This window comes from Camelus ferus, chromosome 18 (assembly GCF_009834535.1).
Source record: "Camelus ferus isolate YT-003-E chromosome 18, BCGSAC_Cfer_1.0, whole genome shotgun sequence".
Taxonomy (NCBI): domain Eukaryota; kingdom Metazoa; phylum Chordata; class Mammalia; order Artiodactyla; family Camelidae; genus Camelus; species Camelus ferus.
The window spans coordinates 9549529-9575702 of NC_045713.1; the positions used below are offsets into that span (position 1 = coordinate 9549529).

Below are 26174 nucleotides of genomic sequence, written 5' to 3' on the forward strand. Positions count from 1 at the left end.
ACATATAGCAAGTGCTCAGTCAATAGGTATTTGGCACCTGGCAAGTCATATGACTTCTCTGTGCCTGTGTCCTCAGATATAAAATAGAGAAAAGGGTTGTTGTGAGGCGCAAGTGAGTCGATATCTCTGAAGTGCTTAGTGCGGTTGCCCGGTCCAGAGTGAGCCCAGCGTGACAGTGTGCATACTGTTACTTGGTGAACGAGTCTGTACGTGGAGTAGCAAGGCGTAGAGGGAGGAACGCCTGGGAGGTTATTTTAGCACTACGATTACCTTCCATGTCCCTCTTTTCCTCAGTTTCCTCATCTGTACAACAAAGGGGGTGAACCAGATTGTAGCCCAAGGCTGTCTCCCTGCAAGCAGGGAAGACTGAGCTGGTGAGTGGTCAGGAGCCCAGGCTTAGCCTCACTGTCGTCACCTTGTCTGCAAAGTGGAGACAGTTTTCAGGGCTTTTGTTGGCACTGGAGGAGATAACAGAGATGAAATTCAGCATGGTGCCTGGCACATGATAGCACCTCAAAAAACAAGCTGCCAGGTAACGCTTTTCCACCGGCCCAATTACCTGAATGGTATTTAAAACAGTAAATTTTTATTTGTTCTGAAATTATCCACTTCGCTCACTGGCGCTCCTCTGCTCTGAGAAGCCGTGTCTCCTGAGCTGGGTCAGGTAGAGTCTGACCCCCAACTTCTGGTTCCTCATTTTTCATCTTCTGTGATGCACCCTAAGAGAAAAGGACTCCCGTGCCCTCCTCTGAGCTCCCACCAGAATTGTTTCTAAGAGATGAGTGTTATCCGCCCCTCACCTGCTTAACAAATCCCATTCACTTCCCCAGGTCTTGTCCACGTGGCACAGGAGTGCTCTCACCACCGGAACCGTCTGTGCAGAAGTACCTCTTGCTCCTCTCCCACTCCCGGGGGCTCCTCATAGTCCCCACCTCTCCTGCTTCTGTTGTTTCACTTAGTTTCTCTTCTTTAATTACACATAGTTTCGGTTTCTGAATGTCCACGGTCCACTTATAATTTTTTGACTTTACGATGGTGCAAGAGTAATACACATTCAGTAGAAAGTGTAATTGGAATTTTTAAGTTTGATTTTTTCCCAGGCTGGCAGTGCGTGGTAGGTTACTCCCTCGTGATGCTGGCAGTGGTGTGACGGTGGGCAGTGGCGGGGAGCCGTAGATCCCAGTCCGCCGTGCAGTCATGAGGGGAAACAACTGTCCACTCACAGCCATTCCGCTTTTCCCTTTCAGTACAGTAGTCCATCAGTTACACGACATATTCAACACTTTATTGTAAAGCAGGCTTTGAGTCAGATGATTTTGCCCAGCTGAGGGCTAATGTAATTGTTCTGAGCAAGTATAAGGTAGACTAAGCTAAGCTATGATGTTCAGTGGGTTAGGTGCATTAAATGGGATGAAACCCCACGGTAAGTCGAGGAAGACCTGTCCAATAACAACACGTGTTCCACCCCCCGGGAGCTTTCCTTCGCTGGCGGGCCCAGACTCTAGTACCCTTGGCGAGCTGGCCACGCCCCTTCGCGCACAGCCACGCCCCCTCCACCGGAAGCCCCGCCTTCGGCCGCAAAGCCTGCCGGACTCCCAAGCACTTACCATTGAGCGGCCCGGTGGGGGTGATGGGTCCGGGCGACGGGCTTGGCGCTGGTCTGTCCCTCTCAGCCTGAGCTCGTTCCCCGCGCCTGGGCCCTCTGGGCTCCCAGACTGGCCTCTAGGGGCGCGTTCGCGGTTTCCCCGCCCGCCGTGTCCGTCCTCGCCCCGTCAGGCTCGGCAGGTGGCGCGGCCCGGGGCGGGGCGTGCGGCGGCTGACGAACGCGAGGTGGGTGAGGCGCGCGCGGGGGGAGGGGTCGTGGTCTCTGTGGCCAGGCCGGGGTCGGGGGTCGGGGTCAGGGCCGCGGAGCACCGGGACCCCGCGTGCGCGGCCTGGGCGCGACCTGGTGGGGGGCGGTCCGCAGGGAGGGCGCCCTCCTCCGCAAGGGCTCAGCCTGGCCGGAGATGGCCAGACGGACTCCCCAGCCCGGGCAGGCCTGCTCCTGACTTGCACACAGACTCCCTGGCCAGCCCCACTCTCTCGCGAGAGTCCCTCTGACCACAGGACAGGCGGGCTCCCGGGTCCCCTCCCAGGCCGGACACTCAAGTGCACTTGCCGGCCGGGAGGCACCGGCAGTGAGTGGGCAGAGAGCCTTCTCCTCCGCGCACACTGCTGGCTGCAGGGTTTCACACCGACCCTTGCGTGGGGGAGGGGGGGAAGACAGACAGACACTTCCGGTCTGGACTGAGACGTCTGCCCCTCTACACGTGGCCGGCCCCAGAGCGTGCACGCACCCCTCCCTCTGGCCCACCTGCAGCCTATCCAGGCCAGCTTCATGCTGTCCTCCCACCAGAGTCCAAGGCTGGCCGGCTTTGAGCTCCTAAGACCTCACGGTTTACTCCAGACTCCCATCTCCGGCACCCTCCCTGAGGGCTCTGCTTGTTTTTGACAACCTCAAATCCCACCTAAGCTGAGGCTTTCCATCCATCCCAGCAGCTTGGAGTTTCTGTCTGAGAATCTCGGTCATCTGGCCTGAGGTGAAAGTTCTGGGGCCCGGGCAGGCATGGGGGCTGCCGCCGGTGACTAGGGCCCGTCAGTTCTGGTCCTGACATTTCCTTTGCAGAAACCCCCAGCCTCATCATGGACCCAGAGTGCTCTCGCCTCCTCCCGGCTCTTTGTGCTGTCCTGGTAGACCCCAGGCAGCCCGTGGCAGATGACACTTGTTTGGAGAAGCTGCTGGACTGGTTTAAAACAGTAACTGAAGCAGGTATGGGTGAGGGTGTCACTGTTGACTTTCCCCAGAGGCCAGACAGTGCAGGGCTGCCCTGTTCTGGGGAAGGGCCGTCCAGCTGGTGTCTTTCCTTCATATCTTCAAGATTCCCCCTGGCTTTGAGGACATGGCAAACTGAGCCTGATGGGGCTTGGGCTGTAGGCCTCCTGTTTCTCTGGTCTTGCTATGCGGCTGCCAAGGGCATGGACAAGCATATTTTGTTGTTTGCATTGCATTTTTTGTTTGTTTTAAGAAATCAGTTTTTCTTTCTGATTTCATAAGTAGTATGTATTCTTTAAGTAAAACTTGGACAGCACAGAGGAGTAAAGAGGAAAATTAAACCACCCCAAACATCTTTTATTTCCTTCCAGCCTTTTTTCTTAGCACATCATAGAGATATATTTTTCTTATAAAAATGAGATTGCACCGTAAATACACCTTGCTGTCTTGCTTTTTCTTACCGTCGTAGTGGGTGTTTTCCACGCGGACACATTGGCTTTATTGACTATGTCATTCGCTCTATGAATGGACCTTAATTTTATAATCACTCCACTGCTGTTGCCGTTTACGTTTCTAGTGGGACGGCATGGCTTTCCTTATAAATTTGCTCGTGTAAATGTTCTCTTGGCTAATGATTGCCGTAGGATAGATTACATGTCATTAACTTCTGCTGTTTTTTGCTTTGGTTTACCCAGTTCTTTACTCCCGTTTTAGCTGAATAGCAGAGTCTGTCGTGTTTTCTAATAGACGCATTTGAGGCTACACATTTCTCTGAAAGTATCACTTTAACTGCACCCTGCAAGTCTTACTGTGCAATGCTTTTGTTGTAATTTACTTTCAAATATATTTCATGCTTTTCACTATGATATCTCTTCACCCACAAATTGCTTAAAAGAACATCTTTTAGATTTATGATATGGAGGTAATTATTGATTTCTAATTTATTTCATTGGAGTTAAAACAATCTGTATTTTGATTCTTTTGTATCTGTTGAAGCTCTTCTTGTGACGTGGTGCACAGACCATGTTTCACATGTTTTGTAGATTTCACCATAGGATGTTGTTTTTTGGTATTTAGTCTTCAGTTGTGGCCAATTAGCCACATTTTAAAAATTATTTTTAAACAGCTTTCTCTGAGGAACGATTTATGTACCGTAGAACTGATCCGTTTAAAATGTGTAACTCAGTTGTTTTTAGTTAATTCACTCTGGATCCACCACCATCCCACAAACCAATTTTGTAACATTGTCATCCCCCTTGGGAGAAACCTGGTACCCACTCACGGTCGTCTCTTCCTGTATCCGTGCCCCTCAGTGTTCTGTGTGATGAGAACGTCGTCTCCATCCTTGTTCCTTAGTTCAGGTTCCCGTTGTTAAAGCCTGCAGTGTTCTTGCTAATTTGTTTGCTTCATTGTATTTGGGAGTTGTGTGGAGATCTTATACTAAGACTGCAGACTCAACAATTTTTCTTTGAAATTCTTTCCCCCCCTTTATATATTTTGAAGTTAGGTTGGGTATGTGTAGGCTTAGACTGTTATTTCTCTGGGGTTTGTTTCTGTGAGCAGCAACTTTCTTCCTAAAGCTCTGATAGTGTTTCTGGTTGAAAGTCAGTTTTGTCTGACATTCTTCTTGCTGTTCCCAGCTGTATCTTCTTGCTGTTCTCTTTACTCTGGCTTTCTGTGTTGTCAAGCTTCATTGTTTCTTATCAGCCTTATGTTGCCAGCCTTTGGTTTTTAATGTAATCTGAGCAGCTCTTTATTTTAACAGACAACTTGATCTGTTTCATTTGTTGAACTTACTAGTATGTTTGAACCTATTTTCACGATACTCTTTTTTTTTTAAGTGATAGCAAATTTATTTAGAGAGATACACATTCCATAGGTAGAATGTGGACCATCTCAGAAGGTGAGAGCGGCTTCTTTTGTATTTTTAAAACCTTTCCCGTTCATTATTGTTGCTCCTTTTACCTCCTTTTCTGCCCTCCATTGGATCAATAAAGCTTCTGTTCTTTCAGTCTTTCTTCATCTGGTTTTAAAGTTATGCATTCCACTTAAGTTCTTTAGTGGTTATTTTTACACACAAACTGGATTTAAAAAGTCGAAAGTTAGTTAGAATCTCTTTCCTCTGTTCCAACAACACAAGGGTCCCGAGCACTGTAACTCTAGTCCAGACCAGTCTTCCATGGCTTGTTGTCTTGTATTTTAATTCTGTCTTGTTTTAAACTTCACAGAGTTACTTATTTTTAATTTTTAAAGTCAGCGCTTTTTTAGATTTGCCCACATGTTTATTGGTTTCTTTGCTCCTTGCTTTTTTCTTTTTCACTGTTCTTTTTCCTTCTTACTGAGCCTTAGTCCTTTCTAAGGGCCTCTCTGCGGAAGCGCTCCGAGCCCTGCCCCAGGTCGCTGGCTCCAGCCACGCCCGTGTGTGGTTGCACGCGGACGTTTCAGGTGCCGGGTCTGGAAGCAGGGCCTGCTTGCTGTGCTCGTTGCGTTGGAACTCAGTGTAAGAGAAAGGAATCCATCGGAGAGGTGAAGCCTGCCGTCTGCTTTAATTTGCGTCTCTTTTTCATAATGAGCAAGACAGAACGTCTTTGCAGGTTTCTGGCCATTTGTATTTCCTGTCCACGTCCCTTGCCTGTTGTCGAGGTGTCGGCTTGCTAGTTTGTCCCCCTCATTGAATTAAAGTCACCGTCCTTTGTTGCAGTTTTGCAAACATTTTCTCCCAGTTGGACTGCTCAGTCGAACCTGAGAGAAAGGGTGTCTGGGAGGTGACAGGAGAATGGTCCCCCAGGGAGGCAGGCACTGCGCCCCGGTGACATGCTGCCTGGCTGCGCCTGCCTCCAGGGCCCAGTCTCCTGTTGCTGCAGGAGAACCCTTGCCTGGTGGAGCTGCTGTTCCGCGTGCTGAAAGCCCACGACCCGCGTCCCAGAGTCCTCTCCTTCTCGCTCCGCCTCGCAGGGCTGTTTGCAGCCCAGGAAGACTGCTTCCAGTATCTTCAGGTGAGCCTGAGTCGTCCCTCTCAAGGCCTGCTGTGGCTTTAGAGGCTTGACAGGCCGCAGGCTGCCCTTCAGTCTGGTGGTTGGCCCCCTGCGTGTGGGGACGAGGGACACCCGCAGGTTCAGGCTCTGCGGGGCAGTGGGAGGGTGCCCTCCCATCCTGCATCCGTGGCGCTGGCTTGGCCTCCTGTTCCCTTTTCTCCTGCCCCTTCACAGACTCCCGGGGGATCTGGCAGCCCCCGGGTTTGCTACTCACTGTGTTGAGACCTCTGTGGTGAACAAGAATCTTGGGCACATGGCGGGAAATGAGGACAGTGCATGATTGTACCGTGGATGTCCATAAGCCAGTGGGGGTTGACTGAAGAGTTAGTCACTGCCAGCTAGGGGTCAGCTTCTTGGGGGCGGTGGGCTCACAGCTGGGTCGTAAGGGGTTTGAGCAGTGGTAAGTGCAGGGCAAGCCTGATACATGGGGCGTGCTGGGGAATCTGGGGTGGGGGACACCTGGAGGAGGGCAGGGGCCCTGGAAGACCCCACTTCCCAAGCATAAGAGCCCAGTAGGCTGTGGGGACCTTTGGGGGGCCTTTGGCGCTGGAGTTGGTGGACCATTTGGAGGAGGGGTTTTTGAAGTGAACTGTGACAGTTGGTGAGCCTTTCTGTAAAACCCAATTCTCCAGAAGCTCTCTTCCCATCAGTTGGTTCTGGTGGCCACCTGACACCTCCCAGAAGCACAGCTGCCCACAGGCACTTTGTGTGGGCAGCTCACGAGAAAGGTCCCCCAGAGAAGTGCTCTGAACCAGCTCTGAACAATAGAAAAGCCATCTCTGATCTGCGGTCCCCTGGGAACTTCCCCAGGTTACCCCTTCCTCCTCTGTTTCCCAGCAGGGGGAGTTGCTGCCCATGCTCTTCGGGGAGTCGGGGCCCCTCGGAGGGGCCGCCTGGACCGCCCCCACAGTGCGCAGTGGCTGGCTGCAGGGCCTGCGCTCCCTGGCCCAGCACCCCGGCGCCCTGCGCTTCCTTGCTGACTGTGGTGAGTGCCCCATCTGCCCCTCCTTCAGCCTCTGTCCTCACTCTGCCTGATGCTGTGTGACTTCAGGGAAATCACTGCACCTTTCTGGGCCTCGTGCTCTAAACGTGAAAATGGCTGTGGTATCACAGGGCCGTTGTGAGGAACACTCAGGGTAACCAGGGGTTGGAGGCCCCTCAAGGGTGTGTGGTGCCCTGTGGCTCATTGGTCGGACCCAGCAGCTGGGGTGGCTTTGGAACTGACTGGAAAGAATCAAAAGTGGCCAGACTTCTAAAGCCCCTCACGCGTGAACCCTCCATTCTGGTTCCTTTGCCTCTGAGCAGAGGGGAGGCTGGGCCTCTCTCAGTGCCTCCGCGGTGCGTGGCATTTGAGCTCTGGCTGTGAGGTTCTGAAATCCAGTGCTTAAAGCTGCTCAGTGGTTTCAGCGTCCCTGCTGTCCACTGTGGACTCTCTTCCAGCTGAACCTTGTTTCTTTCCCTGCCCCTTGTCCCCTCCCCCAGGTGCTGTTGACACCATCTTCTCCCTGCAGGGAGATTCCAGCCTGTTTGTGGCCTCAGCAGCTGGACAGCTCCTGGTGCACATCCTCGCCTTGGCGATGCGAGGCCCAGCTGAGGGACATCCCAGCCCCCAGGGGTGTGACTGGCCAGCGTGTGCCCAGAAGATTGTGTGTCACGTCGAAGACTCCCTGCGCTCCACAGCCACCCTGCAGGTCACGCAGGCCCTGAACGTCCTGACAACCACGTTTGGGCACTGCCACAGCCCATGGACACAGGGCCTCTGGGTGCGGCTGAGCCCCCTCGTGGCCTGTCTGCTCGAGAAAGACCCCATCCCAGCCTCACACTCGCTTGTGGATCTCCTCCTCAGCGTGGCCCGGTCAGGCCCCCGGGGTTCAGCTTTGTGGGGGGGTGCGGGCAGGACTGGGAGGGCTTGTTTTCCTCGGGAAGTTTTACACCTGGGGCCATGTCTCATCAGCTCCCCAAGAACGCTGCCTTGAGTAGAGGGAATGCCAGAGGATTTCAAAGCCTGCACAGCTGGGGTGGGCCTCCCGTCTCAGCCAAGCACGCCGGGCCGCAGCAGTCCCGCTGGGCACCGGTGGGCTTTGGTGGGCTGGATGGAGGAATAACATTTTCTTCCTGGGTCCTCTCCTGCAGTTCTCCTGTCGGGAGTTCTGACTGTGGCCTGTGGGAGACTTTGGCACAGACTCTGAGCCATTTGAGCCCCACACAAGCAGGGCCTCTGGCTTTGGGGATCCTGAAACTGCAGGACTGGTAAGGATTGGGGTTCACCTTCCGTGAGGCAGGCAGAGAGGTCAGAGAACTTCAGTGGAGCTCCTGGAACCAGGGCTCAGTCAGAGGCGGCTGTCCAGGGCATGGCCAGGCAGTGCGTGGGTGGTCCCCAAGGCACTGGTACACACTGTGGCTTCTGCACTCTTAGTGGCAGAATGACTTTTTCATTGGCTCCCCAGAGATAGGAGGGACTCTTGGAGCAGCCCTGCTCAGTGTGGGGCTGGGTTCGTACCCAGGATCTGCTTAGCTGTCTTCTGACCCCTCCCTAGTGGCCTCAGCTTGTGGATCCTGGGCCTCCCAGGGCTATGGGACAGCGGAGGGGGGCCCAGCAGGCAGGAGTGGTGGGACAGCTTCCCAGAGGGCGGGGCGGGGGTATGCCCTTACTGGAAGGGGGTGCGAGGTCCAGAGGGGTGGGAAGGGAGAGGGAGTCATTCCAGGGCTCCGTGTAGAGGACAGTCGGTCCTGTCGGCCCGGGCCGGGTGGCGTGGCCACGGGACCCGCTCGCTGGCGCGCTGCGGGTGTGGGGCAAGCCCGGCTCTGGGCTCCAGGGTCTCCTGATGTTCAGTGAGAGGGAGTGGTCCAAAGGGGAAGGGAAGGGCTGGGCGGCCAACTTGGGAGGAGAGTTCTGGGCCAGCTTAGCCTCCCACCCACCCCAGGCCCAAGCATGGGGGTGAGAGCGTGTTCCAGAGCCTAGGAAGGGATATCAGCCCTGGGGGTGCTCCCGGGAGGCGGGGCAGCCCGACCCCTTGGCTAGGGCAGGCGCTGCCCATTGGAGTGGGTGTGGCCAGGCCTTACCGGGTCTCCTGCTGGGACCTGGGCCGTGCTTTCTAGCAGCTCCTGTGGAGTCCCTGTGCAGTGACGTGAGTGCTGGTCAAGGTGCTTACGAGGAAGCTGTTTCTCAGGGGAGTGTCCAGAGCCCCAGCCCCAGCCCCAGCGCCTTTGCCCCAGACTTGCTGGGGCTGTTAGGAGGGCAGCCAGGTCACCTGAGGGTGGGGGCAGCACTCACCATGTCCTCTGTCGCCAGTCCACAGGCACTGAAGACCCAGGCCTTTGGTGTCCTCCTCCAGCCCCTGGCCTGTGTCCTGAAAGCTGCTGCTCAGGCCCCTGGACCTCCAGGTAGGCTGCTTGGGGGAAGGGTGGGCAGGTACAGGAAGGCAGGACCCTGGAGTCCTGAGCATGTCCTTGGGGCCAGGGCAGGCTGATGGGCAGTGGGGTACCTGGCTCGCTGCCTCACTTAAGAATGAAGATGGCGGAGGTGTAGGCTGTCGTTCCAGGTGTGACTGCTGCTCACATCTTCATGGCCTGGAGTTACTGGGGCATCATCTGAGGTGGCTCCCAGAGAGGTCGACCTTTGTCCCCCACCCCAGGCCCTGGCAGTCGGTGGTGGTTCTCAACCCAGAACGGGCTCATGGGCCTGCCACTCGTCCTCCCAGACTGTCTGGGTTCTGTGCAGGGGGCTGGGGGTCCTCTGTTGTGCCTTGTCTCGCTTCACGAGGGTGGAGGAGTAGAGAAGGGACCCGGCTGTGCCTGGTGGCCCCGTGTGAGCATGGAGGCGGGCCTCCTAGTCAGTGGGAGCTGGCCTGGGAACACAGAGGACAGGACTCTGTTCACGAGCCTTGCAGACAGGTTCAGACCGCAGCTCCAGCCAGCTGGACGTCATCCTGGACGAGCCACCTGCTCGGAATCTCTGGTCCTGGTCCCAATCTCTGGTGTGGATCAGTGGCCGGTGGTTAGGCCTGCAGCAGCCACATGGGAGGTGCCTGCTAACCAGGAGCTGTTTCTGGTCGGCCTCCAGGTTTTCCAGAAGGGGCCACAGGCGACTCGATAACAGTGGACACGTTTCTCTCCTCCAAGTCGGCTTGTGTGGGTCTCCTGTGCCAGGCCCTGGCCCACCTGGAGCTGCTGCAACTGCTGGTGGGTGTGGCCCTGGCCCACGTCCACCCCGGCAGTGGGACTTGCGGCCACACTGACTCTCCCTCCCCTCCCAGCCCCAGCGCCCCTCGCCCTGGCCCCAGGCGCCCCTGCTTCGGGCTGCAGTGGCAATACTGCGCTTCTGCCATGGCTCAGCAGCCCCCACCAGTGACGTGGGGGGCCACCTGTGTGCGGTCCTGGCAGGCTGTGTCCGGGTCCAGCGAGCGGCCCTGGATTTCCTGGGGACGCTGTCTCAGGGGACGGGTAAGTGAGGCTCCTTCTCTCGTACAGCTCACGTCGGGTAAGCCCTGCAGCTGCTCAGAGACGTTTCCGAGGCTGCTGTCCTCTCATGTCTCCTTGGGGGCGGGGCTGGCATTCAGCTGACCACTGGGTCCTGTCCCCTGCTTTCCTTGGATTGACACGCTCCTGGACTGAGGAGGTTCCAGAGTGGGAGGTTGCGTGCTTTATCCATCCACGTCTGTCTCAGGCCCCCAAGAGCTGGTGACGCAGGTGTTTGCCGTCCTCCTGGAGTACCTCACAAGCCCTGACTCCAGCCCCATGGTACAGGCGCAGGGTTCAGGGTGGAGGGTGGGGGCAAGGAGGGAGGCAGGGGCACCCCCACAGGCCTCCTGGGGCCAGAATTGCTTCTTAAAGTGAGTTTGGACAGGCTGGTGGCCCTGGGCCTGGCATTGGTGGAGATGGAGTGAGGGGGTGCTGGGCCATGGAGAGCAGGGAGGGGGTCCAGTCTTGCAGGGAATTCTCCATGAGAGATGGAAACTAGAGCCAGGCGGGCCCTGCACTTAGGGTCCAAACTCTCATTGACGTTTGCTGCGAGTTATCCATTTTCATGACACTGCGGTTGAGTTGTGCTCTGTGGGTGCAGAATTAGCACCACGTGCACTGAACAGCAGTGTGGAGATTTGGACGACAGGCCTGGCGGATTCCTGGGACTTTAAGGAAAAGGTGCCCTGAGCAGTTTCTTGTGTCCTGGTGCAGAAATTTCATCTCGCTGACAGTGGGAGGTCCTGACGGGAGCCACCCTCCTCCTCTCTCTCTTGTGGTCTTGGATCCCAGTCCTGCCGCTTCTAGAGGCTTCTGTCTCATCAGAACGAAGCCCAGCATTCCTCTCCCCACACCCCACTTTACCCCCAGGGCAGGGGCAGGAGCGCAGGGAGGTGGACGGGGCAAGCAGGCCAGCTCAGCCCTCCTAGCCCTGCAACCCTGCTCTGCCCGCTCCAGGTTCTGAAGAAGGCCTTCCAGGCCACACTCAGGTGGCTCCTGGGCTCCCCCAAGGCCCCCAGCTGCTGCGACCTGGACCCCCACACCCAGCTGTTCCTCGGAGGTACCCCTGGCCCCTCCAGGGTAAACTGAGGGAGGTGTGGGGCGGAGGACAAAGGGCGGGTGGGTGTGACGGGCTCTGACACCCCCCCTCCCCCCGCTGCAGAGCTGCTCCCTGTGCTGCGGAAACGGCTGTGCAGCCCCTGCTGGGAGGCCAGGGACTCGGGCCTCGAGTTCCTGACCCAAGTGACCAGACACTGGGGAGGTAAGCGAGGGCGCTGGGCAGGAGGGGAGGCTGGCCTGGCCTTAGTGCCCCGTTGTCCCCTAGTAGGCGGGAACTCGGGCCACCCAGGCTGCCCTCGGGGAGGGAGGGGAGGCTTGGGCTCAGCCCTTGGTCACCGCTGGTTGTGGCTGTTTGGACTTCCAGGGCAGGCCGCCTTCAGACATGCTCTCCTTGCTTCAGAGGTGCCTGAGCTCACCGGGCAGCTCCTGCGAGACCCTGAGAGTTACGTCCGCGCAAGTGCAGTGACTGCCACAGGGCAGCTGTCCAGCTGGGGGCTGTACGCCACCCCCACCGGCCCAGAGCACCCAGAGGTCCAGCAGGTAGGAGGCGGGTCCTTTGGCTGTGCAGCTCACACCTGGCAACCGTCCTGATGCCCAGGGAGGGGTGGGTCTGCCGCCCAGGCGTGGGCGGTCTGGGGCCAGGGCTCTGCGGGGCATGTCCCCTGAATCTCCGGCTCAGCCTTCTGGCACCCCGTTACTTGGACATGGTTGCCCTGGTTTGGTGGATGAGCACATGGAGGGCCAAAGGGGATGTCCCCTAAAGGAGGCAGAGCAGCTTGGGCCCCAGACCTGCCCGGCAGGGGCTTCTCAGGGCACTCCCTGCTGTGCCCCAGCATGCCAGCAGGCCTCTGCCTTCCCTGGCCCCTCCCACCCTCACCCCCCACTCTGTCCTCCAGGAGAGCCTGTTCACGGAGCTTCTGCACATCCTCTCCACGGACTCAGAGGGCTTCCCCCGCAGGGCTGTCATGCACGTCTTCACCCAGTGGCTGAAGGACGGCCACGCTGACGTGGCTGAGGACCTGGAGCAGTTCGTGGCCAGAGTGCTGCAGGCGGCGAGCCAGGACCTAGACTGGGAGGTGCGGGCCCAGGGCCTCGAGCTGGCGCTGGTGTTCCTGGAGCAGTTGCTGGGCCAGCCTGGCTCCCGCTGTCCCTATGCTGTGGCCCTGCCCGAGGCAGCCCCGCCTGCCACGCTGGCCCAGGTCCTGCAGGCGCTCTGCCGGGTACAGCTCTTTGAGTTTGCCCTCCGTGCGTTATTTGACTGTGACCGACCTGTGGCCCAGAAGTCCTGTGACCTCCTCCTTTTCCTGAAGGCCAAGGCCACTCCCTGTGGTGGCCCACAGGAGGCGGGGGCCAGCCCCGACGTGGTCTCTGTGGAGGCTGCCCTGCAGAGGTGGCAGGCAGGCGAGCAGGGTCAGCCCCTGGGGGAGCTGGAGCCTGAGGCTGTCATGGCCGTGCTGAGGTCCATGGACCTGGAGGGCCTTCGGGGTATGCTGGCCAAAAGCAGTGACCACATGGAGAAGAGCCCTCAGTCGCTCCTGCAGGACATGCTGGCCACCGTGGGTGTCCTGGGGGAGAATGAGGCCGACTGTTACTGAGAAGCCTGGTGGCACCCTCCGTGGACCCTGCTGCTGCGCCATGTCCCTTCCTCGCACTGCCGTCCTGAGGGCTCTAGCCTGGCCTGACTGCACATGGGATCCTCCAGGCAAGCCAGGACCAGGCAACCCCGCACGGTCAAAGAATTCCATGTTTTGCTGTATTATTGAAGTGGCTTATTTTCTACTCAAAATAAATGTCATTTGACAGTGCCACTGAGTCGGCGCACTGACGTGGGGTAGGCCCCAGGCCTGCTGGGGTTTGGAAAGGCATTTGGGGAGGGACCCTCTGCACAATGGCCACGTACTTCATGGGCCTAGGGGAGATGTTGCTCTACTTGGACCTCACTGTGCCCCAGCGACACCCAAGGGTCAGAGAGCAAACAGTTCAGGCTGGAGAGTGTCTGATCTTGGCCCCTGGCCCCTGGCCCCTAATGGTAGTGACTCCAGGTCTAACCAAGCCAGGTTTTCAGTCTCTGAAGCCCCAGGGTCACCCTAACCTTGTAGCAGTTTAGAGCTCACTGTCCCAAATGACGAGGCAGGTCAAGTTGGCCGTGGTACTGTCAGGGGAGTTGGGCTGCAGGCTGGCCCTCAAGGGACCAAACAGATGCTGCACCAGTGCCAGCCCTGCCGTTTCCAGGCCACGTCACCCTGCATGCACCAGGGCCTTTTGGAACCTGTTTCCTCTTCTGTAAAGTGGAGATTTTACTGTTTGCCTCCCAGAAGTAAGAGTCTCCGTGTTCTAAAGCACCCGGTCAGCCAGAGAATCTCAAGAGAAACCCTAAAATATTTTGAAGTGAATGAAAATGAAACTACAGCTGATCAAAGCCGTGGGTTGCAGCAGAAGCAGTGCTCAGGCAGACGCTTATAGCTGTGAGGGCATGTATGAGGCAAGGAGGGACACCTGAAATCCGTCATCTGAGCTTCCGCCTTAGGAAACCGGATGAGAGGAAGTTAAGCCCAAAGCAAGCAAAGAAGAGAAATAATAAAAGTTAGAGCAGGCGTCAGTGAATTGAGGGCAAAATCGGTGGAGGAACTCATGTAAACAAAACCTGGTTCTTTGAAGAGAACAGTGGAGTCAGCAAGCCTCTAGCCAGGCTCAGAGAGGAAGAGAAGACGGCGAGAGGCGGCGGCGCTGCGGGACCCCACGATAACTGGGAGGATGGCAGAGGACCACTGAGCAGCCCTGAGCCCGCGGCTTAGGCAGCTCATCTGCCAAACTGACGTGGGGGGAAGCAGGCGATCTGAGCAGACCTCTGCCTACTGAGCAGACAGAATCAGTCATTAATAGCCTTTCAGAACAGCACTGGGCCCAGGGGGTTTCACTGGTGAACTCTATGAAACGTTTAAGGAAGAGCTTATACCAGTTCTGTACAGTCTTTCAGAAGACAGAAGCAGAGGGAATGCTCCCGACTCAGCCTGTGAGGACCAGGCAGTGCCAAGCACAAGTCTGTGAAACCGCCAGCGGCAGTAAGGGCAGGGGCGGTGGGTGCGTCCGGGCGGCCCTCTGGGCGCTTCAGGAGCAGGTCCTCCAGAGTACAGAGAACAGCTCACTTGTCCCTCCCGCCGGCGCCACACATCATAGAGTTCATGGAAGAATCTCTAATACCAAAGCCAGACAGACACTCCAGGAGAACTAGGGACCAACATCTTTCATGATCAAACATGGAAAAGTCCTTAACAAACTTTAGCAAGTTGAATCCAACAATGTGTAAGAAGAACTACACACTAAGATCAAGGAGGGCTATCTCAGGTATGCGAGGCGGGTTCGGCATTTCAAAATCTCAGTGCGGCGCGTCCCATCAGCAGGGTAACGGGGCCCACGTGATTGTATCGGTAGATGCAGGAAAGGCTTTTGGCAAAACCTGTCATCCCCAGTTTTCAGGTCTGGCCGAGAGGTGCAGGTCCCACAGCCCCTGGAAGACCCACGCCCTTTCCTGCGTCAGAGGAACCTGGACGGCAGGAGGGCACGCCAGCCGGAGTTTCAGGTGCTCCTTGTCCACTGCGCCCTGGCTGTCAGTGATGGCTGCGGCGCCCCGCTTGGATGCCCTGCAGGATCCCTGTGCTCTCCGCCCCCCACAACTGCACACTTTGCTCAGCCGCCGCAGCCTTTGCCCGCGTGTGGAGCTGTGCCCTGGCGCAAGGGCGGCTGGAGCGGGCGCGGGAAAGAACCCAGAGCCCCAGGCAGTCTTCACCTGTTTCTCCGCCTTGTTTCAGGAGCGAGCAAGCATGTGCCCGCTCTTCACAAGTGGAGTCTGGGTTTCCTACAGCCCCGCCATCAGTCCCACTGGTTTGCAAACCAGCCAAGTTGTCGGACCCCAGGGCTGGGACGCCCAACGTATAGCTTGAACTGCTCACTCCCCAGCGAGGATCTCTGAACCTGGGTAACCCCCTCCTCTTCTGTTTCCTCTCCTAGGGACCCAGGTCCTGACCTGATGGCCCCTCCTCCCTTCCTACCCGAGTCCGTGTGGATCTTTGGCACCACCGTGGTGGTGCAGGAGTCTCTCTGCCAGTCTCCAGTTCTCAGTGGGCGTTGCTCCTCACGTAGGTGTGTTTTGATGTGTTTGTGGCAGGAGGTGAGCTCTGCCTCCTACTCTGCCACCTCAGTCTTTTCCTGCAGGTTTTCAGTGTGAGGTGGGCTGGGTCTTCCATGATTCTCCCCGTGTGGGCAGGACTGGCCCTGACTTCTGCCCCCTTACCCCACGAGGTCACCGAACAGGTACTGGCACATGATCTCGGGACAGAAGGGCACTGACCGGTCAGAACGGTGCACAGCTGTCCACAGCACAGTTGCCACGCAGATCTTCCCAGTGAAAGCAGGACACTATCTGGGCCAACCATCTCACCACAAACAGTGGGAGATGCTGGGGGAAATACTTCAAACCTTCTGTGTAGGAACGCTAAGGTGCTGCCGAGAGATTGGGGCAAGTTGGATCATGCAGACACAAGCCCCTGCCAGGCTCTCAGCTCAGGGAGGGAGGGGTCCTGCCCATCATATGCCCCACTGGGCGGTAACACAGGTCCACAGTCCTCAGTGAAGAGGGGCTGAACACTCACACCAGTAATGTCCTAATATGTACAGTTACCCAGGAAGTAAAGTGTTTCCAAACAGGTGTCCAAGAGGGAAAAAAGCAAAGCTCTAATCCAGCCAGGTTCTGCGGCCATGCTCACCTGCTCCTGTATGTCACAGGTCTTGGGCAGGCCACCCAGCCTCTCCCACCCATAGGCTGGGACTCGTAAAGCCACCCTCTTGGTGCTGTGGGCTCCCAGAAGGCAGACGTGGTCATCTCTATTCCTAGGTTCCAGCACAGGGCTGGCACACAGCAGGTCTGTGTGCAGCCCACCTGCTCTGGCCCAGTCCTCAGCATCCTAGGGGAGCTCATAGGGCACCCTGCATGTGCTGATTGCTTGAGGTTTGGTGGCTGCTGGCCAGGGCCCTTGAAAGAGAGTGTATCTGTTAGCTACTGCTGTGTAACAATCTTAGGCCAGTAAGTTGAAAAAACAGCATTTTATTATTTCTGAAGGGTCTGGGGGCCAACCAGGCAGGCCTGTGCTCTGCTTGCTCTCATGCATCTGTGATGGGTTGCCTAGCGGATAGCTGGCCCAGGGTAGGCTCTCATGTGTTCTCTCAACTTCCAGCAGACCAGCCCAGACTGGTTCTCATGCCACCGCAGGAGCCCACATGAAAGCAAGCAGAGGCATGTCATCACAGTGTCACTCTGTCACCTTTTCTTGGCCAAAGCAAGTCACAGGGCAGGCTCAGATTCAAGTATAAGAAATAGGCTTCCCCACCTGACAGCAGTTGTGGCAAAAGGCACGATGGTTCAGGGAGGGGTGGAGAATCAGGGTTGCTTTTGCAATTGACCCTCCACGGAGGAGGAGCCCGGCATCCTTGCTGTACATGGGCAGAAGGTGGCGGCTAGGCCGTGGTGCCCAGGGAGCCACTGACATGCCTGGGACGGGCTTTCAGCAGGATGATGGCACAGTTGTCCAGCCTCAGGACACAACCAGGAGTTCTTGTGAGCTGGGCCTACGCCTCAGGCAGCTTTGCAGCCAGCACATGAGGTTTGTTGAATGACTGAGTGACCTACATCATACAGCATGTAGCCCAGAGGAAGCCCTGGAGCCACCTCAGGGGCAAGCCAAGTGCAGGGTTGGGGAGTGTCTGTTTATGGGCACACCCACCCCTGCCTGCCTGGGAACCCGAGGACACAGAGGCCTTGGGTCTCGTCCCCTCTGTGGAGGCCGTCTTCCCTGCACTCAGCTGCTCCTGTCAGAGCCAAGATGTGTCGCCATGGAAACTGCTTGGCAAACACGCCGTCAGGCAGAGGCGGCAAACAGCAGCTCGGGCGCCTGTTGTAGTGAGGGTGGCGGGGACGGCGTGAGCAGGCACTCCCGGTTGCGTGCGTGTGACCGTGTAGGGCGTGGATGACTGGGGCAGTGTGTGAGGAGGGGCATGTGTGTGGTGTGCTGGGAGTGAGTGGAAGTATGCATGCGTGTGCATGTGTGTGCATGGAAGCAAGTGTGTCCGTGTGAGTGTGCTCGGAGAGCCACGCACGGCAGGGACGCCGGGTGTGTGCAGGGATGTGCGGGCCGCGCTGTGATGCCAGGCAGCGCGCCCACCTGGGCTGAGCGCTTGCTGTGGACCAGGCGAGGCACCAGGCGCTAACGGGAGCTAACCCCAGCCTGCAGCTACGGGCCGAGGACAGCCACCGGCCAGGTAGTTTTGTGTCGATGGAAGCGTGTGACGGGAGGGTTTCTGGGAAGAGGCAGCTGTGGGGCCTGAAACCCAAGTGTGGAGCGGGAGGTCCTCCCTGCGAAGGCACAGGGGAAGGATGCTTCACGTGGGGCCTGGCTGGCCGGCAGAGGCCGGGAGGTGAGGCTGGGCAGGAGAGGAGCAGGGCTGCAGCAGATCTGGAGGGCAGCCAGGGGGTGGCGGCCTGAGCTCTGGTGCCACCCCCATGAGGCTGGGGCTTCCTCTAATTTTGGAAACCTAGGTGGGGTTACAGGGTGCCAGGAGAGGAGGGGTGCCTTCTAGGCAGAGGGGCCCCAGAGGGACAAAGGGGGCAGTGTCTGGATCAAAGCGAGGGTGGCTGGCAGCTGGAGAGGGTGGGGTGTGGCGGGCAGGTGGCCAGGGCCTCAGGAGCTCCGGGGAAAGGCTAGGCTTCATCCTAAGAGCAAGAAGAGTCCTTGAAAGGCTTCTGTGGCCACGTGGCTTCATCTGGCTGTGGGTGTGTGGCTTGGACAGGGCCGTGGGAGGTCAGAGCCGTCACCAGGTGAGGTGGGTGGCCTGGCCTGGGGCTTGGGGCGTCTAGGGACAACTCGGAGGTAGAGCGGACGCAGCTCGGCCATTTCAGGCTGATGCTGGCTCCACCCGGACCCTCCCCCATTGCCTTCCCGGACCACCCCACCCTCACCCCTTCCTGTGCCTGCTTCAGAAGCTTCTGGACCATGGGTTCTGAGCCACAGAACTGGGGCTCCCTCAGGCCAGGCTCAGTGTGGCCAGGGGCCCCGTCTCCTCACAGGCCTTCCCAGGGCAGCCCACCACCTGGGGGGAATCTGGTCCCCCTGGACCCTGGGCCTCCCTGGGTCTCCACTGCAGGGCAGGAGGGGGAGGTCCTCTCTGGGGGTGAGGACGTCCCAAATCCCAGTGGTGTGGCCTCAGGTTGGCACTCCCGGCCAAATCACCACATCCTGATGTTTGAGACCCCTGTGTCACCAAACCGAGCTGGGCGACTTGTGCTGGGCAGGGTGCCTGGGGTCAGAAACCTCCCATGATGCCCTCGTCCTGCTGGTCCTGTCGGCCCTTACAATCGCCCGGGTGAGGGCGGGATGGCCACATCCTACAGTTGAGGAAATGAAGGGGCCTGTGGGGAAGGCAGCTTGTCTGTCTGAATCACCGCTGTCAGAGCTGAGCAGGATGCAGGCTTGGCCCCAACCCCCCAACGCCAGCCTGCTCTGGGCCCCGGGGATGGAGGCACTGTTGTTGCTAGGACCAGATGCAGGGGCTGTGGGTGCCCGGAGCCCAGATGGGCGACGTCAGGTCCAAGGGGAATGTTGTCAGGCGCCCAGAGTCCAGACTGACCTTGCTGGGGACAGATGTCCCCGAGCAGCACGCATGTGGTCCAGGAGAGGTCTCTGAGGCCCCGCCCCGTCTCTCTGTTTCTGTTCAGGACACACCATGTGGATCCCCTCTGGTCCCCTGACCACACAGACCACGACGAGAAGAGAATGAGGTGAGGGAGGGAGGCAGCGAGGGGGAGACCGGGAGCAAGGCGCCCAGGAGGTGGAGAAAGGCAGATGTGGGGGGTCAGTCCCCTGAAAGCTGAGGCCCCCACCCCACCCTCGGCTGAGCCTGTGGGAGCCTGGCGGGGGGGAGGGAGGGACCTGAGCTGCTGTCAGGGGGGGCGGGGCCCTCGGGTGTGCGTCGGGGGCTACCTGAGCCGAGCCCACTCCTCAGCGCGCCGGCCTGGCTGCGCTCTGGACGAACACGGGTTTGCAGACCTGGCACCCAGAGTGAACCCTCATCAGAGGGCGGCCTCACCCTCAGAGGCTGGAGCCCCTGCCTGGCTCTGCCCCCAACACCCCCAGGAGGGCCCTCCTTGTGCGGGGGCGGGGCTGCAGGCCACGCCCACCTGCCCGCCCCTAATGCTAGGAGCTTGTTCTCCCCAGGCCTCAGAAATCTCCGCTGGCCCTGGACAGGGGGTGGGGGCTGGAGCTCCGGGGGGGGGGGGTCCCTGGGCGCCCATCGTGGGCTGGCACAGGGTGGGCACTCAGGAAACGGTCTCTTTAGGATGGCTGCTGGGCAGCTCCCCAGGAGGCCTGGGGAAACCGAGGCAGGAGCAGGGAGCCCGTGGCCTGGAGGAGGCCTTGACTCCACATCCCTGCCCGATTCGAGCAGACCCCGAGTCCTCCCCACGTCCCTCCACCTGGGCCCTGGCTCAGCCCCCATCGCCTCCCACCTGACATCACCTGTGCCCCCTCCCGACCCCTCCCCCAAGCCACTACTCCCAGGTGACCTCGTGAAAGGCGTAGAAGCTGCTGCTTGGGCCGACAGGCTCCCCTGTCCTTGTCCAGGCCCTTGACCCCTGCCCCCAGGTGGCCCTTGCACTCTTCACTCCAGGCTCACCGACGACTTCCGTTCCCCAGAGGCCCCGCCCACCCTGGCGTCCAGGCCTTGGCTCACGCTGTCCCTTCTGGCAGGCAGGACCCCTGACACTGCCCAGAGACCCGGGCTCAGCTTCTCCTGCCCACCTCACGTGGCACGAGCTCTGCGAAGCCGTGCTCTCTGTCCCTGCCATGTCCTTGCCCTTGTCTGCTGCCAGCGGACAGAAGGGACACGCCTGTCCCCTCGCACAGCACCTGGCACACGGCGGGGCTCTGAGCTTCTGCTGGGCTTGTGGTTGCTGTGTCCAAGGACCCACTGAGTGCTGAGAACATTCTGGGTGTTCTGATCCTTAAAACAACTGTATGAAGCATTCTCTTATTTTCAGCGTGTGAGTTTCCGAGGCTGCTGTAACAAATGACCACAGACGTGGGGCTGGGGGGTGGGGGCTTAAAACAACAGAAATCTATTCTCTCACTGCTGGAGGCTGGAAGTCCAAAACGAAGGTGTTGTGAGGGCTGCCCTCCCTCCAGAGGCTCTGGGGAGAGCCCTCCTGCCCCTTCCAGCTCCAGGTGGCTCTGGTGTCCTTGGCTGGTGGCTGTGTCCTCCACCTCTGCCCCTGGTATCACCTGGCCTCCCTCGCTCTGTGTCTCTCCTCGTCTGTCTCTTAGGACACCGCCATTGGATTTAGAGCCCGTGTAAGCCAGGATGACCTCACCTTGAGGTTCCCACCTTAATTCCATCTGCAAAGGCCCTTACTCCAAATCAAGATCCCATTCTGACCGTCGGGGTGGGCACATGTTTTGGGGGCCTCTACTCAACCCTCTGCGGGGACACTGAGGTACAGTGAGGTGAGGCACCTTCTCATCTGGCTGAAGGGACGGGGGACCCCACATCACTGCTCGTTTCTAGAACTGGCTCCAGTGAGATGGCTTCACGAGCGAGGTCTGGGGTCTGGGACGCAGGTGTCCTTGTGCAGGGGGTGGGCTGACCGGGGATGGGCTGCCTGAAGCCTTAGCTGGCCTGGGTTGGGAGTCAGCAGGCTGCCTCTCCTTTCTGGGGGACCCGGCACTGGGCAGCGCCCCACTAACCCGGAAGCCAAAAGGAGGAGATGTCAGCCCAGGCTTGACATGTAATTACTATCCCAGCCCCTGCCCCTTCCCAACCACAGTGGGGACGCGGCGGCTGGGGAGGTGGGGGTCCCACACCTCTCGTGTAGTAAGGGCACAGTTTCCGGACAGAACACTAAGCATTTCTCACATTCCAAGTTCTCTGTCCCCCGCAGTAATGAACCAGAAAATCCTGGCAGCTACATGTGTCAGAAGTGTAGCCTTGTGAGCACGAATCGATCTGCAGGAATTTATCCCAAGGGGGGACGTCACACACCTGCGCAACAAAGATTTATGGAAACCGGATCATCACAGCGAGGTGTCTGTGTCTCAGACACACACTGCTTCACACAGTACATAGACAACGCAGCAGAGTGAGGAACTGGGGGAACCTGAGCTGTCCTAAGCCAGGTGGACCCCCCACGCAACGCAGCGCGGTGCCGCGGCAAGGCGAGGAGGCCGGCCTCGGGCCCGCGGCCGGGCAGGGTGCCACGCGGCGGAGCTGCCGGCGGGACAGGGTGCGTGGTGCGGATCCGTGAAAATGCTCTATTTAAATGTGCAGAAAAGGGGTTTTTGAAGGATGTCTGACAAAAAGTTCAGAGAGGTTACCTCTTGACGGTTGGAATATGGGATTTTTTTTTTAGACTTTTAGAATTTTCCAAACCTTCTGCAGCAGGAGTCTGTTGCTGTAGCATTGTTTCTTAAGGCTCCAACTAGACTCCCTTGCAGTGCCGGGGACGGTGTGACACAGCTCTCAGCCATCCGTGGGGGCGTTTCTCCAGAATGAGGTGGGCAGGAGGGGCGGGCGGGCTGCCGGGAAGGCCTGGGAGGCTGGCAGTCCAGAACCGGGGCAACGTTTGGCTCAAAAGAAGCCCTTATCTTAGCGGTTCCAAAGAGAAAAGGGCCGCTGGAGGGAAGGCTCCCCGCTGAGGCTGGGGCGGGGGGACAACGCCGGTGCCTCCCTGCGCTGGGGGTCCTCTCCCGCCTGCGGGAGGCGGCCCCGGGCAGAGGGGCGCCGTCCCCGCTCGTGCTGCTGGCTATGGCGACTGGACAGGAGGCCGCTGCCCAGCCACCGTGACCTGGGGACAGGACGGATGGTGGCCTTCTCTCAAGGTGCGTGTCTTGAGAACTGAACCTCTGCCTCCCTCCCCCTGGCCAGCTCCCCGGCCCATCCCTGAGACAGGACCCTTGGGGGGATGCAGACCTCCCAGGAGCCGGGAAGATGGTTCCTCGCCTCCCAGAAACACAGGCGAAGCCTCTCCTGGGATGACTCTTCCTGACCTTGGGGATGGCACGGGGTGCCTGTCCGCCACCTCGCCTGTTCACTGAGCTTCCTCGGTCCTAACCCGAAGCCCCGTGGAGAGTCGGGACTCAGGATAGCAGCTGTGGAGTTGACGGCCTCCTGGGTCCCACAGACGGCAGGAGGAGACCAGGCCGAAATGCTCAGCTCAGCTTACGTGGGTGACGGGGCCCTGGGGCCCTGCCTGCCCCCTCTGCTCTGTCCTTCTCCCTGTGACGGTCGGCCCACCTGCACGTCTCGGGACTTGGGGGTGCTGTCAGGAAGGCCTCCTGACCCTGGGGCTGGCAGGGGGCCTGGAAGCGTGCCGGGAAGTGGGCACTGGGCCGTCTAGTCTCCCTTGCTTAGGGCAGCTCGAGGGGAGCAGCCCAACGAGGGGCAGCGTCCCAGCGCCACTCAGGAGGCCCCGACCCCAGAAGGGATGCTCTCACCCTCACCCTGCGGGAGGGCCGTGCCAGGGCTGTCCCTTGGGGTCCCTCCTCAGCTTCAAGCCACCCACTTCTACCCCCCCCCCCACCTTCAGCATCCAGGCAGGGAGGGGCTCTGAGGGCTGAGATGGGGGGCCCCCTCTGCTGTGCTTGTGAAGGAGCCACCCCCAGCCCCCACAGCCCAGGCCCCAGCCCCTCCCCCAGCAAGCCCCCCAGAACGTCCCCTCTGCACTCCTGAGCTGTCTCCGTCCCCTCTTTCTCCCGACTCCCTGTGCGTCCTGAAAAAGCAGTGGAGCCTCCGTTTCTTCCCCAGCCGGGGGCCCCGCAGCCCTCGCTGTGTGACTTGGCCCCTCTCTGTGGACGGCATTGTCCAAGGAGGACCACAGAGGCCTCCCGGATGCCTGTTCGATGGCCTCTTCCCCAGCCTGCCCCTCCCGGGGCACCCGCCCACTCCCCTCAGCGCTGCCCTGTGTCCCACAGTGCTTGTCCCTGCTCCCCCCGGACACGTGGCTGGAGAGACAAAGGCCAGGCCATAGAGGCCACTTAGGGCCCACCTCATGAGGACCCCAGTGTGCCAGCTTGTGCTCCAACCAGTGCCCCTCCTGCCCACCCCTCCCCCCAAGCTGTGACAAAGGAACCCTGATGGGTCCCAGGCTGCACCTCCGCCTCTGACTTCCCTCCCTTCAGCTGTCCTGCTCTGCGATCCTGCGCATTTGCTGAGGAGTAATGACCCCGTCTTACTAATCTGAGCATGGAGCTTGGCCCGAAACAAGCGTGGTGAAGCCCCGGACTCCAGACCTGGTGGGGGCTCCTTCCCGCCCACAGGAGCGGCGGGGGGCAGGTGCCAGGGTCCTGCTGCTGGGGGCCTAGGGCAGAGCACAGGGGGCACAGGGTGACTCATGGCTGGAACACTGCCTACTTCCCTTTGGGCGGGCAGCCTGGAGGCCTCCTGGGGCTCTCTTGGGTGGGTGGGGGAGTCCCCAGACCAACATGTCCAGGGCAGGTGTCCTGAGAACAGCTGAGGGCTGGTCAGATGGGGACCAACATGGACCCAAAACATGGGCTGCAGCTGCCCCTCCCCCACTCCCAGGGCGGCAGGGCTGCCTCAGGGCCATGTGCTTCCCTGAAGTTCACAGGTCCTGACAGCCTCCAGAGGTCCAGGGCAAGACAGGCGGCAGTGACGTGCCCGGGCAGGTCTGCGGCTGCGTGAAGTCAGGGCAATGAGGAGTCTGGGACCAGGTGACAGAATAAGTCTTGGGAGCCTTTGAGGCCTTGGCTTTTATCTAGGTGACCACTTGCAGGCTGTGTGACTGGCTCTCTGAGCCTCCGTTTCCCCATCTGTAAAATGGGTTGGCATAAGCATTACACGAGGTGACTGTGCAATCCAGCCCCAGCCCGTCTAGCACCTTGAGGGCCCTCCGCTGAGTGTCTCATGCAGCTGCTGGGGTGCACGTGGGTTTCAAATCACGCAGGGCCCCGTCTGACCAGCGCCCTGCAGGTGATGTTCCTGAAGTGCGGGCCCCCCACCCCCAGCTCTGTGGAGACCACAGGGGTCACTGGCATCTCCGTCTTACGAATGAGCTGACAGCTCAAAGATGGGAAATGATGTTTCTTGGTTTGGTAGCTTGAGTAGTGGATCCAGAGCACAGAGGTTTGACCACTGACCCAAGATGCTTTGTACCCCTCCCTGAGGTTGCTAGGAAGTCCTTGAAAATCCTTCCAGACTAGGACCATCCATAGTCAAGGCTCTCTGGGGGGGATGGCTCCGGGCCAGAGACTCCGGCAGCCCCCTCCACCTTGCCTTCTAGACCTTTCCCCTTCTGTGCCAAGGGCCTGGGGTCTGCGCTGATGAAAGGGGAGCCGTGTAGGGGGTGCAGCCCGTGGCCTGAGCTGCATTCTCTATCAGGAGTGAGGACAGCACAGGACGGGGGCCCTGCGCCCCTCTGGGACCCCACGCTGAGCTGCGGAAGAGAAGGAAGGAGGGAACCCTTAGCAGTGCCCACTGGCCTCGCTCAGTGGCCTGAGAAGCATGATTAACAGCACAGAAGCCTCCGAGCCTCCCAGGGCCCAGGCATCTTCCTTCTGTATCCTGGCAACTGACGAGGCGGAGGCTGTTCAGGAGGAGGATGCAATGCCTCTCCCCCTGCCACGTGGGAATGTCCCCTCGCTGTCCCGGAGCTGCGCAGTGAAATCCCCACCTGGAGGCGGGAGACACGGCAGGTGGGCCGTGGGCTGACGGCCCTGCAGCGTGGGGGTGCCATGTGGCAGGACCGTGGGGCCACGGCTGCCCTTCTCCGGGGGCGAGGGGACCCAGAGAAGGTGTGTGGTAGGAGCTGCATGGAGAAGGGCTGCCCTGCCTTCCACCCCCCAGGACAAAGACCACCCGGGCCACAGACAGCAGGACCGTCTCTGAGGAACCACGCTGTACACACTGCGAAGGGGCATGTGTCCCCGCCCTTACCAGCACTGGGGCTGCAGCGAACCTTCCGGGGGGGGGGTGTGATCAACCCTGGCTCTGCCATCTGGGTGGGCCTGTCACATCCCCTGCCTAGTCCTCAGTTTTTCACCTATAAAATGGGGACAAAAAGATAGCTATCACACAGGCTTGAGATAACACACGTGAGGCATTTAGCACATTGTTCCTGGCATATAAAAACTTCTAAAAAATTATAATTACATTTTAATGGGGAGACCTCCAAATGAAGGGGAAGTTCCCAGAGAGTGATGACAGGGCGAGGCTGTGTGCTGCAGTTGTACCCCGTCCTTGCTGGGGTAACCCTGACGCCAGTGCCTTTACAGCGCATCCTGGGTTTATCCGTCTCACCTGGGGCCCCACTGGGCGGCTCGGGTTTGCGCGCCTCACCTGGGGCCCTACCTGGCCGCCGCTGGCTTACCGCGCTCCCCTGCTCGGCTTTAAGATCGCGGGCCCCACCCGACCCTCCCCAGGTGTTTGCGGGAGTGTCGGGGCGCCCCTCCCGCGCTCTACAGGAAGTCAGCAGAGGTCAGTGTCTGTAAGGCGCGTCTGAGGCCCGGGGACTCCGGCCAGCTCTCTGCCCACTGGCGGCCCGCGCGTGAGGCACCCAAGCGGCAGGAGGGGGTGTGGCGCCCACGGCCAGGCGGCCCCATCACACTTTCCACCGGGTCCCGCCTCGGTCCCTGCCCCTCGGTGCTGACGTCACGGTGGGACCTCCTGGGCGACTCTCGTGGCCCGCGCCGCGCCTGCCGGCTCCCGGGGGCGCCAGGCTGCGAGGTGGGCGCGCGGCGGAATTGGGGCGC

The 26174-nt window shown here is 59.3% G+C and overlaps 2 protein-coding genes and 2 long non-coding RNA genes across 15 annotated transcripts in view; 3 read left to right on the top strand and 1 right to left on the bottom strand.

Annotated features, from left to right (window-relative positions):
- The window catches only part of IQCE (IQ motif containing E), a 41366-nt gene extending 39620 nt beyond the window's left edge, over positions 1-1746 (bottom strand). The window contains exon 1 of one of the 2 annotated variants that reach the window (XM_032459924.1): positions 1608-1746. Coding sequence is in view for 1 of the 2 variants with exons in the window: in XM_032459921.1 (XP_032315812.1) it covers positions 1608-1610 (3 nt within the window). In the remaining variant the exon portion in view is untranslated. The remainder of the gene's footprint in view (positions 1-1607) is intronic. The other variant, XM_032459921.1, reaches the window with a different exon arrangement.
- Positions 1692-13172, top strand: BRAT1 (BRCA1 associated ATM activator 1). 11 transcript variants are annotated; one of them, XM_032459927.1, is made up of 14 exons: positions 1692-1830; positions 2666-2809; positions 5654-5808; positions 6658-6832; positions 7330-7702; positions 7981-8097; positions 9140-9231; positions 9911-10029; positions 10104-10290; positions 10514-10587; positions 11266-11368; positions 11471-11569; positions 11732-11907; positions 12264-13172. In XM_032459927.1, exons 2-14 carry the CDS (start codon positions 2683-2685, stop codon positions 12960-12962), a joined length of 2496 nt encoding a protein of 831 aa, XP_032315818.1. In that variant the 5' UTR covers positions 1692-1830; positions 2666-2682; the 3' UTR covers positions 12963-13172. The 11 variants fall into 11 exon arrangements, with proteins under 11 accessions (XP_032315818.1, XP_032315823.1, XP_032315821.1 ...); XM_032459932.1 differs by having other exon boundaries at positions 11768-11907; XM_032459930.1 differs by having other exon boundaries at positions 6685-6832.
- Positions 13173-17416: 4244 nt separating this feature from the next.
- LOC106729468 lies at positions 17417-21836 on the top strand. The gene is made up of 4 exons (XR_001365884.2): positions 17417-17679; positions 19133-19195; positions 20736-20915; positions 21350-21836. It is a non-coding gene; the product is annotated as an uncharacterized LOC106729468 (long non-coding RNA).
- Positions 21837-22879: 1043 nt separating this feature from the next.
- Positions 22880-25537, top strand: LOC116657506. The gene is made up of 3 exons (XR_004312628.1): positions 22880-24137; positions 24805-25118; positions 25270-25537. It is a non-coding gene; the product is annotated as an uncharacterized LOC116657506 (long non-coding RNA).
- The last annotated feature ends 637 nt before the right edge of the window (positions 25538-26174 follow it).

Bases quoted from the DNA above. Each gene is read 5' to 3' on its own strand.
- BRAT1 (XM_032459929.1), top strand. From the start codon at position 2,683: ATGGACCCAGAGTGCTCTCGCCTCCTCCCGGCTCTTTGTGCTGTCCTG. The intron at 9,232-9,910 runs GTAGGCTGCTTG...GTCGGCCTCCAG, and splicing joins TCAGGCCCCTGGACCTCCAG to GTTTTCCAGAAGGGGCCACA. The intron at 11,570-11,731 runs GTAAGCGAGGGC...TTGGACTTCCAG, and splicing joins AGTGACCAGACACTGGGGAG to GGCAGGCCGCCTTCAGACAT.